At 42.4% G+C, this 14,410-nt stretch overlaps 1 protein-coding gene across 1 annotated transcript in view; it reads right to left on the bottom strand.

Moving 5' to 3' along the window:
• The window catches only part of LOC113993535 (melanopsin-like), a 40,216-nt gene extending 37,156 nt beyond the window's left edge, over window positions 1-3,060 (bottom strand). The window contains exon 1 of the mRNA XM_039382620.1: window positions 2,980-3,060. Within this exon, the coding sequence (XP_039238554.1) occupies window positions 2,980-2,985 (6 nt within the window). The 5' untranslated portion in view covers window positions 2,986-3,060. The remainder of the gene's footprint in view (window positions 1-2,979) is intronic.
• Between the last annotated feature and the right edge of the window lie 11,350 nt (window positions 3,061-14,410).

Genomic DNA, 14,410 nt, shown 5'->3' with positions numbered 1-14,410 from the left:
CCTTCCTATTGCTCTATTAGCTCTAGATTACCTGTAGCTATTGAGACACTGACCATTTCATCATCCAGTCAGCAAGGGCTTAGCTTCACCTAGTCATTTCATTGGCAGCACAGCTGTGCTGATGGCAGTCAGTCCAAGGTATCAGGCATATATCTCCACCTGGCATTCAAATCTTCTAGTCTGCATCCTTTATTCAACTTCTGGTTTGCATTCTCCATTAAACTCAGCAGCCTCTCACAGTGTTCTGCCCATTTGCTCAGCAAGAATCAGAAAAGTCCATCTCCCTATTTCCTCTGCTTTTCTGCTTAGGGTATGTTTCAACTTTGCAAATGCTGTCAGACAAAGCTGCTAATACCATTCCCTGGGCTGCTCCCAGCAGGACAGCTGGTAGCTCCAAGCTCAGACCTAACTGCAACAGGCTGCCCCAGAGGTGTACGCAGTGATCCAGCTGCACAGCAGCCCAAGTCTGCACCCTTGAACCATGCCACGCATCCTGCATGTGTCACATCACACTTTGAGCTAGTGACTATCATCTGTATCAGGCATTTCTGACTGCTTAGTTATCTACTTGCTAAGCATGCTCTCAAGTCCCGGTGTCCACCAAAGCTGTATGTGAAGCTTGAAGAGTATCTTTTTATTTCAACATTTCCTAGAGTGGCTGCCCTTTCCACAGAATTTATAAAAGGTGCCTAGAGGCCATATTCTTCAGTGCTTTAGTAGAGTGCAATAAGTTTGTGCAAGTCAGTTTGGTGGTTGCCTCTCAGCTGCATTATGAACAACTACTTCAATTCACTTGCACCTGTATACTAAGATTTCCTACTTTTCAAGGCTCAGAGAGCTTGACTTGTATTGCAGCTTCAGTGTCTTGTAACTCCATGTTTCTTGCTAAGTTTGCATAACTTTGAAAAATTCCTGGGTACCTTGATACCAAAGGCAGAATCATCTCATCCAGTAACATCACTTTATCATGTTCTGGTGGTTCTGGAGTGTTACCAGCCTCATTTAACCACCTGCAACAATATGCAGACACATATCTCTATTGTGGGCCCAGTCCGGAGTGTGCAACGAATTCTGCTTCCAACTCTGCTTAGGCAAGGGCTGTTGGAATAAGCAGACCATCTTCAGCAGCCACCTTCTCCCTGCAGATTGACCCCCCAGATCATTGGAAATACAGGACATCCTGGGTGGGAGTGAAATTTGCAACCTCTGAAGGCACATACACGCGTTTTTGCAAAGCTAAGTTTATAGTGTGATAAAGTAATGCAGGATGTGAACTAGCTCAGAATTTGGTGAGTTATATACTGACAGGGAACAAAACTTGTATTTCCTCAGAAACTTCAGAGAAAATTTAACAGCAAAAATAATGCAAAGTGCCATCATGATAAAGATTAAAAAGACAAAATAAACTAAAAGTTATGACCTTTAGCAGTGCCAGAACACTCTCAGTACAGTTAAATAATTTGGAGTTATGAGTTACATGCTCAACCTCCTGTTCACTTGCCATTTGTTTATTGCTTAAAATGACTCTATAAAAGGCTTGCCCAACTTTTTTGCAATTTATTCCAGGACAATGACCTGTTGCAATGAGACAAAATCCACAGTTTCCCTCCAAAGCTGAAGTTTCTCCCGTAACCTTTTCTCTTCCACTCTCCAGACTAGAAAGAGAAACAGATATTCTTGGTAGAATTCTTTGAATGATAGGACTGGACTGGCTAATAAAATAAGCCTAAGCGAGTTATCAAAGTTTCAGCAGTAAATTTTCTATCCTAAAATCTCTACAAAATATTGTAATGGTATAAGGTCAGGGTGTACAAGGATGGGGTTATATGAGGACAGAGGTACATAGTTTCTTCATATTTAGTTTGCTGACCTGTCTCAGTCTTCTGGCCCAAATCATCATAACTAATTTGTAATGAACAAGAAAATCCTCTTTTCTTTATGAATGTGTTCAAATAATCCTAGCTAATTGTATAAACAATTGACAAGCCTCTCTACAGCACTTCATTTAGGTCACTTTGCATTACATTAATCAGCTCCACAAAAGCATAACAGCTCTGAAATCTGCTTTAGAACTTCATTAATATTTCCTTTTTCATCAAAATTTTCTTTCTATTATTGACCAGATCACAATAAGGTTTAATCAACTAGAGCTTGATGATTCAACAAATTTAAGCAACCTCCTGTTACATCCTCCTCTCTATAACCAGTTTTCCCATCAGCCAAACTCCAAAAATCTAAACAGCAGAAAGAAAATACATTTCCCTTTGGGAAGAGCTGGGTCAGATGCGTGCACACACACACACACACACACACACACACACACACACAAATTCACTACATCAAAACACGTCAATGAGATTTTCTTTTTAAAGGAGAAGCAATTCATTTAAACCATTCCTTAGAAAACAAAGAAGAAGGGAAATGCTCCCTTCCATTCTCTCTGCCTTCCTCCTGACACGTACTTTTTGGGTTCAGCCGAAAGCATTTCCCTTCCCTCCGCACATCCGCTCTGTGCAGGGCTGCCGAGCTGCGACTCATCCCGAGGAGCGCTTGAAATCCCAGGGTTTAAAAAGCCGCTCGCAAGCCCCTCCTGGGCTGCCAGCCGGCCAGCCCCGGCAGCGTATCGAACCGCAGTGTGAGCCCCCAGCAAACCACACATCCCGTTGGTCAGCCTCACTGGCCGCACCACAACTGTTTCAAGTGCAAAAACATGGCTTTAAACCAACCAACCAACCTCACCCAAACCGAAAAAAAAAATAATATGTATATATTTATTCTTCTTTTTTTTAAAAAAAAAACAAAAAAAAAAAAAAAAAAGAAAGAAAGAAAGAAAGAAAAGGATGGACACCCAGAGGAATTCGTTTCCAGGGCAGCCAAACCGGGTACCTCTGCCCAGCCCATCCCGAGCCCCCGAGGGTACTACCCCCGAGGCTGGGCATCCTTGGACAATGAGTGCCCCGGGCTCTGCCTGCTGCGTACCTGCATCCCGCAGTCCCGACCAGGCAGCCTGGGCAGCCAGGGATGGAGGGCGCCGTCTGTGATTTCTCTTGTGGCCACGCGCGCCCGTGGCCTCTTATGCTTTTGCTGCGAGGAGCTTGGCTCTGCCTTCCTTCTCTGGAACCCCCCTTTAGGTGGCTGCAAACAGCAGCCGGGCATCCCCCGCCACCCCCCCTTCCCTCGGCCTCTCCTGGCTGGTCAAACCCGGCTCCGGCTTTCTCTTTGCACGCCCTGTGCTCCATCCCCACGGCCCATGAGCACACCCGTGGCTGGGTTAGGGCGGCTCTGCCCTACTGCACATGTGAGCAGCCACATGCCTAACTCATAGCTGGGTTTCTTACAGGGCTGTCAAGGAACTGGGACAGAGTATAAAACAGATGCTTCCCAGCAACTCATTCTGGAGTTACCAAAGTTTCATTTGCAGAATATGCCTTGACATTCAAACATCCCCTGTTCACAGCAGTGAATGGGTCACAGGAATTTCTTACATCAACTTGTTGATGTCATATTCATAAAGCTGAGCATTTTGGAAGCACTGAAACACCATGGCAAGAGCAGGAATCTGATAACAGGCATGTTCTTTGAGAGCCTGGGCAGAAAGACATCAGAAAAACAGTTACATTTCTATGCCTATATATATTTTTCAATATATTAACAGTTTTTTTACATACCTGGTTTCAGTGCCCCTTTTAAAAGGCATATATGGAGAGCATGTGTGAGACTGAGCTTTGTCCTGAGAAGAAAAGGTTCACAGTAGTAGAGATGGGAGTAGAAACAGCAATTAAAACACAATTCCAGGTACTTACATGGCCCTTTCATCTAGGATATGACAGTGGTCACAGCTTCTCAGGAGAATCTTAAAACTATTTCTGCCCACAGATTAGGTCCACCTGTTGACTTGGTCTCTTTGATCTGCCGACTATAGATATGTTTGCAAGTGAACTTCAGTTCTTTCCATTACTTTATATGCTTCAAGTTCAAATCCACCTAATGACACATACATTAGACATTGTTACAGTTATATACTTATTTTTTTCTTTTCTTTATTGCACCTCTCTATTATCTAAATGATGTGGTCCATTGGATTATTCCTATTTCCCTTAAAAATATTATATTGATGTTCTAGATGTACCATGAGGCACAAAAATTTTGTTTACCTTACAACTTTTTCCATAAACATTGGCTTTATGAGGAAAATTTATACACAACTTTGGAGCTACTTTATACTTTATTTTCAGTTTCAGACCCTGTAGATTCACATTTTTTGGCTGATAACATATTTTATCATTAATGTGCTTTAAGTTTTCTTAAAGGCAACAGAGGCCACATGTGAAATGATCAGACCTCTAACATCCACAGATGGGTTCCCTTTTTTCCTTTACTTACAGGAGTAAGTAAAATGCTGGAAATACTGCTCTTGGGAACAATTGGAGACCTGACAAACTGCTCAGATGTCTTTCTAAGGAGTTGTTTTCTTTGCTTGTGTTGTTGTTCACTCCCATGTCTGCAAGGTGGAGCTTAAACTTCTCTGAGGTCAGGCCACTACACACAATACCTCACAGAGCTGGACTCAAAATGAACCCTATTTTCTGTGCGATATTCTGATTAAAGCTAAGAATTGGATGCCAAGGGAAAGTTAAATGCCAACTAAAGCAAACTTCTTCAAGTTTCAGACTTGTTTAGACTGACAGGGGTTTGATCGACAGTTTTAGTTGGCTCCATGAATGACAGTATTTGGGTATAACTAAGCCTCCAGCTAGAGGCTTACTGGACTGCTGTCTCACACATCTCTCTTCCCTGCACTCACACCAAGATTAGGCCTTTCATCTTCATCAGGCCTTTCTGTTTCAGCTGTTTGTAATTAATCCTAGGCCATGGGAAAATACAGTAAATCAAGCAAGTACAACCGAAGTATTTGGACTCACTGAGCTTTATGAACTGCGTGTGCTTAAACTCACTGTGTGTTTGAGTATAACCACTGAAAATCAACGTCTTAAAATTACTCACTGGAAACAGATCACTCAAGTAACTGGAGAAGCAGGTAAGGGAAAAAACTGCCTAACAAAGGTCAGATAAATGAGACAGTCAAGATCCTAGACTAAGACACTGATAGTAGTAGTTCAATGTAGAGAATTAAAGAAACCAACCAAACATTGAACAAAATGCAGGAAAGAAGTATATGTGGTTGTTTGGTTTTTTTTTTTAAGAAAATGGAGCAGAATCATTTAGGATGACTAATAGCACTTTACGTTTCTATGACACCTTTCATCCCACAGGATCCCAAAGCAGTTGGCAAATTTAACAAATTGAAGGACATTATCCACTGTACACTGAAATAATTTTATCTGTCACTACAGGCATCCTTGCTGGAGCAAAAATCAGTATCTGTTTAACAGGTTAGATCTGTTGTGACAAACACCATATCTAAGCAAAGCTACAAGGAGAGTATAATTGTCAACAGCTGGAACTAGTGCTGAATCCTGGATTAAGCAGTTGTTAGGAGAAGTGTGCTGGTATTTTTCCAGTTACCACTGGTGATGATGACTTTATCACAGATCTTGCAGACCTGCCATGCCCAGGGCAGGCTTTCTCATGACCCATCTCCTCAGGGCACCTGCCTCAGCATGAGATGCCTTCACATCCCATAGTCCCCTTCCTTGCAACACTTGAGTGTTACATTCACCAGACAGAGAGAAAGCAGAGATGGATTGTAAACATCCAGGCACAAAAACAGACCCAGTGGTCAATCAAGAGGTGCTGTACACTTTGAATCATAGAATAGTTTGAGTTGGAAGGAACCCTTAAAGGTCATCTAGTCCAAGCCCCATGCAATTAACAGGGACATCTTCGACTAGATCAGGTTGCTCAGAGCCCTGCCAACCTGATCTTGAATGTTTCCAGGGATTGGTCATTCACCAGCTCTCTGGGCAACCTGTTCCTGTGTTTTTCCAACCCTTATTGCAAAAAGCCTCTTTCTTCTGTGTAATCTAAACTGGCCACCTTTTAATTGACTTAAGCAGTCAACTTTTATCTGAGCCTTCACCAAGGTCATCTTTCTTTCACTGCAATCTTAATTCTGGCAACACAGCAAGTTTCAAATATGTTTCGCATTAAGCAGACCACTCACATATGCTGCTTCCTAAGGCAAGGGTCTGACAACAGCCTTCCTGACCAGCTCCTTGGAAATCTCTGAACAGCAGAGTTTAGCCAAGCAGGCTACACTCAGTTACAGGCTACTGTCTATAATGGCAAGGGGAGCAGAGTCATGCTGCAAAGCTCCCGCAGGCTACAGATTCAGTGGGATGGGAGTGAGTTTCATACTCCCCTTGTCTAAGAGTCATATCAGGGATCTCAGTCCTTTTTATGGCCAATTGTGGTCATACTTGTGGTCACCGATGCTATGATCACTGAAGAGTAAAAAATAAGGTGAGCACAGCATGATTATTAAAATAAACTGAGACCAAAACAACAAAAACTGGCAGAAAGAGATACACGTGGTCACTGAACTGGTACATTCTAGCTTTAAAAAGAAAAGAAATAGCATCCAAATCCCTTTCCAGATGTGCTGTTGGACTAGGATACAATGTGTTAAAGATTGAAGAATCTACAGTCACATGCTCATTTTGGGATTGCACAGAGGCATGTTTGGAAATGTGTTTTGAGCTGTAGAATAAGGAACAGGGAAATAAAACGTGGGAACAGAATCATATGCCAATGAGCAAAATGGATTTATTCAGCAGTCCATATCTTTCACTGGTTTAAAAAAAAACTACAGGGTTGATCTGGGAATTAATCTCAGGACTGTCATAAACTGCAGTGCAAACACTCAATGTCATCCTGCTGAGCTTCTGACAACTCTGAAAAGTCTTGCATGTTTCACATGGCAGCTGACACATTTTAATTGCAAAGGAAAACAAAGTGTTAGTACGGGTCAGGCCAGCTTGTCTTGTGAGTGAAACAACTGTAGAAACTTAAGGGCTTAGAAAAGCTCTCAAGAAATTCCCTGGTCAATCGCTTCTCAGGTAGGGTTAGTCATCATGGAAAACCAACAGTTTTTCAAATGCTGAACACCTACACTATAATCTAAGTTTTAGGATATGAATGAAGTCATTAACATCAAGGTGTGGGTTAGACTCAATCACAGAATTAGAATGTGTATCTCTGTGCTACAGTGCTCATGAGGAACAAAGAAGACATGACAGTGCTCATCGAGAACACATCTTATGCGCAGGTCATTTCACCAGCAAAAATGTAAATCTGTACAAGCTGGACCCTTTTCTTCTCCTCCCCCACTAACAGGGCATATGTTAATGATAATTGTGGGGTTTAATTATGCATTTGTCTTTTCTTTCTACTTTGCCTATCCCAAGCCTTCAGAAACCATTGCTTGCTATCACTGAGAGGAAGAAGCTGGAGGTACCTGAGGTGGTGGTCCCTGCTGGAACAGGGGCTTCAGCATAATTCCTATCCTCTTCTCCCAGCCCCTTCCTCTTCCCCCACAGAGGCTGATATCCCTCCTATTCCCTTATTTCACCAGCAGCAATGAGTTACCAGGACTCAGAAACAACTTTGCATTCCAGGCTCACCCTTACCTAGAGTCCTTTCCATGGAAAGAACAACCTAGTCAAGATCCACGTCTAATCTCATTCCTCAGGTGAAGACATTCATTTCCTCAGGTACAGAAAAGGATTTTTAGCCATGTCTTGTAGTCTTCATAGCCTTTGAAGCTCCTACCTCCCAAGCACAGGGTTGTCAGCACCAAGCCGCAGCCAAGGAGTGCTATTTCTGTTGGAGACACAAAATGGCAGGGGAAGAATAGCAAGTGTCAAAGGACTAGAAGGCAAGGGAAGAGGAATTCATAGTGCTCTGGGGAGACAGGAGTACTGGCTCTTAGTTACCTCTTCTAGTGTACCCTCTGGAAAGGCTGTTTGAACAGGAATGGAAATGGACCTGTCCTGGAACAGGGACCTCAGACCAACATTTTGCTGCACCACCAATACTGTAAACTGACTCAAAATTATTGTTGTCTGATAAAATTTAAGTAACAAAATAGTAAACAAAATACAACCTTTTTAGTTTCAACCCTCATTTTAGTTGAAAAACATATTTCATGACCCCAGAGTTCTCCACAGGAAAGACATTCTGATTTTTTACTGACCTGCAAGTTTTTCTCTGGCTTCATTCAATCACAAAGTTTTCTCCAACAGTTATGGAAAAACTCTAAAAGTCACAACTTTTGCTGTCAAAGTCATGGCAGTGACAGTCACACAGACATTTTTTTTGTTGTTGTGCTGTTATCTTCCATACTGAAGTTTTCCATTTCTGGCCAAAGGTGACTTATTTCTATAAACAGAAACATTTTCACACTTTACATGCTTAAAACAAAATCCTTTTGTGTAAAAAGCCAGTCTGGAGAATTTCATCCTGGCAGCTGAATGCATCAGAGTCCTATCAATGCTTAGACAGGCTCTCGGTAATGAGGTTAAAAAAAAGAAATCCAAACTTGGTATTGGCTCCCTGACTCAAACACCCTTTTAAAACGAGACACACTGAAACAAGGAAGCTCTTATAGGTCTTCAGTTCCTATATGACAAAGGACAGAAGAATAAACTGGGATGTAAATTGACTATGACCAGCACGTCCTTGAAGAGCCAGAGGGACAACTGTTACAATCCATGAGGAATACATGTTAGGCAATAGCCATGCTACTGCCCTGAACACTTAGCAGAAAGTGCTCTGCCCTGTTAAGCGTTGGCTCCAGGGGATCCCACAGAGCACCTAACACTGCTCTGATGGTCCCTGATGATGAGGTGACGTGGGCTCTGTGTGCACAAGGCAGCTCACAGGAAATGCTCTGCCATGTTCTAACTATGGCACTTTGCAGACTGCAGCAATGGAAGCACGTGTGATGTGACCTTTTTGAGCTTAGCCCTACAGATGTCACCTCAGTGATCAAACACCAGTTCCAGCTCTGCAGGAACCTTCACTGTGATCTATTACTTATTTCTCTCAAACTGGGGGAACTAAAATCCAGGTCCCATTAAAATGAAGGGCATAAGATGGTAATACATTTCAGAAGATCTCAGGATGTACTGTGGTGCAAAAAATAATACATAACATTTTCTTCAGCCATCTTAGAGCAAATAATCCTCTGATTTGAATTGCTCTTCACATAATATTGTTCTAAAACACAGGCTGAACCAGAATAAAATGAAATTTAAACTAGAAACTCCTTTAAAAATTTGGTTTGAGTCTTGATTTTAACATCTTCAAAGCTCAGTGTCAAATACCAAACCCACTGTTGATTCTTACCTTAGAAAACAGAAGCAAGAGTGTCCAGTAACTGAATTAGATGCATAATAATACATTTATCCTGAAATTAGAAGAAACTTGAATTTCATCTCTGCTTGAAAAATAAGCCATCAGTAATAAATAATACCTTCTGGATGACAATTTGAGGTCTGAATCTGAGATTGGTTTTCAAATGCAGGTGCTAAAAATAAAGAAAAATAAACTCAAATTATCTAATCTTTCTTTCAAATAGGATCTTCTGTGAGTTTTTTATCTTCAGAAATTTCAACTATCTTCCAGAAAAAAAAAAAAACAAAAACAAACCACTATTTGGAAGAACATCTTAGAAAAAGATTTAATACTTAAATACACTTTTTTTTTCTAGAAGAAAGAGAAAAAAATTGTTACTCAAAACCGTGTTCTTCCCTTTCCTAAACAATCTCTAGTCTATAATTTCTTCTCTGTCACAAACTGAGCCCATTTCTCAGCTTTCTTGGCTTAATGCCACGTGAGTTCCTGTAATCCCTATCCCATCTGGTGCAGAAGTCATCAGGAAGCATTTAGCTTCTTCAACAAAATAGATATTACTGAAAAAAATCCAGCACTTCACTAAAATGAAACATTTAAGATAAAACCCCTTGGCCTAAGAGCAGGGCATACAAATGAAAAGACCCAATGAGTACCACGAAGGAAGCTGGTATGGGACTCAGGTGTCTGGGCTTCTTTGACCAGCTGGTGTCCTCCTTTCCTTGGCAACAGGTGTAAGCAAGAACAGCTACTTCCACATGTAGCTTCTTTCCCACATTTCCCACAGAAACCACAACACAAATGTACGTGTTTCCTGAAAAGGAGAAAAAGTGTTGCTTTGTCTAGAAATCATTAATGAAGAAAGCTTTGAAATAAGTTAGACTTTTTTTCCCTAACACATAGTGAAAAAGGGACAGCTAGAATGTAAAAGCAGCTGTCTGCTCTAGGTACTTTCAGGAATGGATACTCTTCCTCAAAGCTCAAAATTGCAGGGCAGAGACAGAAGCAGATCAAATAAGATTAAAACAGCAGGCTAAAAGGAGGTTTTTGTCAGGAAATGTGGTGAGTTACATAGGACTACTTTAAGAATCATTTCAAGTATAACTAGAAGAGTTTGTATTTCTTTAAAATATTTTAAATAGGGTGGGGGTTTTTAAAACCACAATTTTATGGAGAAATATTACAGAAAATTTTTCATTAGAGCTATAAGCAGGTCAGAATATATACCCTGAATTGCTGAGAGTGTCTGCATGAGCATGCATGCATACACACACATATAAAAATTAATTTCAATTAAAAAGCATTTCCTAATACAGTGAACAATCCTCATTGCTGAATTTAAGTGTGTCTTTACTAATCATTTATTCTGGAAGCTGCAATTTTGAACTCTCCATCTGACTGCTCAGCTCAGAAGAAGGCTGGCCTACAGAAAAAAAGCATTTTTTGTTCTTTCAGAAGCATAAAAAGATGTTAGATTGTAAAGTAAGCTGTGCTACAGTTAAATTCAAGAAATATAGCTGCATGGGATAACAGATAAACAGCTTTTCCCAACAGTCTCAAGCATTCTCCTCATCTTTTTCCCAAGTGATACAAAGAAAAGGAACTAAATGTTTCTTTGTCAGAGATACACCCTGGCAGGAAGGCTCCTGACTTTGAGGTTTAAACACCTTAGCAACAGCTATGCTTCTATCCAAACTAATTTCTAGATGAAAAGAGAGGAGTAGAACAGTGAGAAACCAAAAAACCAGACATGAAAATAATCTAGTTAGATTATCCAATTCTCTTTTGCCTACTCCGTCAGTCAGAATTGTATATTGCCATTCAAGGAATGACTAAAAATGAATTCATTTTTATAGCTGGAATACAAAACTACTAATCAAATTTGCTTCAGAGGAACCAAAGCAGCCTATTGCAGATTCTGTCAGGCAGGCAGCATATGTTTGTGAGCTCTTAGGTATGTTTAGTACTGCAGTGTTTGTCCAGCCACACCATTAAGTTCAGTGTTGCAGCTCTACCAGAAAACAGCAGCTAATGCTGAGGAAACACCTCATGCAGCATCATAGCCACAGTGGAACTTCAGAATCCAGGGAGGGAAAAAATCCTGTGCTCGACTGGCAAGATCTGCCATAGTTGTTTTGTTATTAATAAAATAAAAAATTAAATTAAAAAGTCATTTCATCCATCTCAACTTTGTAGAGGCAAATTTAGATTTGCCAGGAGAAACACTAAGATGTTTTTCAGCAAAAGCTGTTGATACAAATACAGTTTTGTTATTCTTCCTGTCAGTTTCTCCTTTACCCATTGGGACCTAAGTAACAAATCACTTTCCTTTAATCATGGAACCAGATTCCACTGTTATATCTCAAACTTCATTTTGGCTTATATATTTGAAATATATAGTGAGAACTGAAGTTGGTTTACAGCACTGATATTCACACATGCATTAAAAACATAGCTTTATTGTATTTTCACATTGCTAATGAGAGCTATTTCTGGGCACAAATGACAGAGCCTTTACTTTGAGACAATTGGCCTTTCTTGTTCTAACTCCTTCACTCTGATCACTTTTTCCTCACCTAATTTCCAGAATTAAAAGTCTACCCAACACAGAGCTGTTCTTTGCAAGTCACAGAGTCACAGAATCAATTAGTTTGGAAAAGACCTCTGAGATCATAGAGTCCAACCTATGAATGAATGCCACCACCTTGTCAAATAGATCATGGTACTAAGTGCCACATCGTCTTTTCTTAAATACCTCCAGGGATGGTGACTCCACCACCTCCCTGGACAGCCCGTTCCAATGCCCAATCACCCTTTCTGTGAAGAATTTCTTCCTAATGTCCAGCCTAAACCTCCCCTGCCACAGCTTAAGACCATGCCCTCTTGTCCTGCTGCTGGTTGCCTGGGAGAAGAGACCAACCCTCACCTGGCTACAGCCTCCTTTCAGGTAGTTGTAGAGAGTGATGAGGTCTCCCCTGAGCCTCCTCTTCTCCAGGCTGAACAACCCCAGCTCCCTCAGCTGCTCCTCATAGGACTTGTGCTCGAGTCCTTCACCAGCCTCGTTGCTCTTCTCTGGACCTGCTCCAGCACCTCAATATCCTTCCTGAACTGAGGGGCCCAGAACTGGGCACAGCACTTGAGGTGTGGCCTCACCAGTGCCAAGTACAGGGGAAGAATCACTTCCCTGGTCCTGTTGGCCACACTGTTCCTGATCCAGGCCAGGATGTTCCTGATCTCGGCCCTCTGGGCACACTGCTGGCTTATATTCAGCCAGCTGTCGACCAGCACCCCCAGGCCTTTTTCTGCCAGACAGCTTTCCAGCCAATCTGCCCCCAGCCTGCATGGGGTTATTGTGGCCAAAATGTAGGACCCCGTATTTGGTCTTGTTGAACCAATACAAGTGCCCTTGGCCCATTGATCCAGCCTGTCCAAGTCCCTCTGCAGAGCCTTCCTGCCCTCCAGCAGATGGACACTTCAACCCAACTTAGTGCTAATGGTGGACTCAATCCCCTCATCCAGATCATCAGTAAAGATATTAAACAGGACTAGGCCCAACACTGATCCCTGGGGGACACCACTAGTGACCAGCTGCCAACTGGATGCAGCACCACTCACCACCACTCTCTGGGCCCGGCCCTCCAGCCAGTTCCTGACCCAGCACAGGGTGCCCCTGTCCAAGCCGTGGGCTGCAGCTTTTTCAGGAGGATGCTGTGGGAGACGGCGTCAAAGGCTTTGCTGAAGTCCGGGTAGACACATCCACAGCCTTCCCCTCACCCACCAGGTGGCTCACCTGATCATAAAAGGAGATCAGGTTAGTCAGGTGGGACCTGGCCCTCCTAAATCCATGCTGGCTGGGCCTGATCTCCTGTCCTTTATGTGCCATGTGATTACACTCTAGATGATCTGCCCCACAACGTTGCTGAGCACAAAGGTCAGGTTGACAGGTCTGTAGAGTTCCCTGGATCCTCCTTCCAGCCCTTCTTGTGGATGGGCATCCCATTGGCCAACGCCTAGTCATCTGGGACCTCCCCTGTTATCCAGGACTAGTGACTAATGATGGAGAACAGCTTAGCAAGTTCTTCTGCCAGATCCCTTTATCATTCTAGGATGAATCCCATCCTGTCCCATAGACTTGTGAGCATTAAGTGGCTCAGAAGGTCACTAACTACTTCCTCCTGGATTACAGGGGGTCTATTCTGCTCCCATCCCTTTCTACTAGTCCAGGAGGCCAGTTGTCCTGAGGATAACTGGTCGTAATGTTGTAGACTGAGGGAAAGAAGGGGTTAAGTATCTCAGACTTTTCTTTGTCTTTGGTGACTATATTCCCCCTCACATCCAATAAAGAATGGAGGTTTTCCTTGCCCCTCCTTTTGCTATTAATGTATTTATAGAAACACTTTTTGTTGTCCTTAACAGAAGTGGCCAGATTAAGTTCTAACTGAGCTTTCACCTCTCTCACCTTCTTACTTCATGACCTAATGATATCCTTAAACACTTCCTGAGTTGCCTGCCCCTTTTCCCAAAGGTGGTACGCACTCATTTTTTCCCCTGAGTTCCTGCAAAATCTCCTTGTTCGGCCAGGCCAGTCATCTTGCCCAGTGCCTTATCTTTTGGCACATAGAGACAGCCTGCTCCTGTGCCTTCAAGATTCCTTTCTTGAAGTATGTCCATCCATCTTGGACCCCTTTGTTTTTAAGGGCTGCTTCCCAAGGGACTTTCTGAGTCAGGGTCCTGAATAGCCCAAAATCTGCCCTCCAGAAGTCCAGGGTAAAAGTTTTGTTGACACCCCTCCTTACTTCACCGACTACTGCAAACTCCAGGATTTACTGGTGGTTGTGTCCAGGATGGCCTCTGACCACCACATCTCCCACTAGCCCTTCTCCGTTTGTAAACAGGCAGTCTAGTGGGACGCCAGCCCTAGTAGGCTCACTTATCAGCTGCAACAGAAAGTTATCTTTCACACACTCCAGGAACCTCCTAGACTGCCTCCTCTACACTGTGTTGAGTTTCCAGCAGACATCCCACAGGTTAAAGTCTCCCATAAGAGCAAGGGCTGAAAATTGTGAAACATCAGCCAGCCACTTATAGAATAATT

Source organism: Pipra filicauda, unplaced genomic scaffold (genome assembly GCF_003945595.2).
Source record: "Pipra filicauda isolate LSUMZ 115617 unplaced genomic scaffold, ASM394559v2 scaffold111_size4109106_pilon, whole genome shotgun sequence".
Classification (NCBI taxonomy): domain Eukaryota; kingdom Metazoa; phylum Chordata; class Aves; order Passeriformes; family Pipridae; genus Pipra; species Pipra filicauda.
The sequence above is the reverse complement of the archived record's forward strand: the minus strand, read 5'-3'. Positions and strand labels throughout refer to the sequence as shown.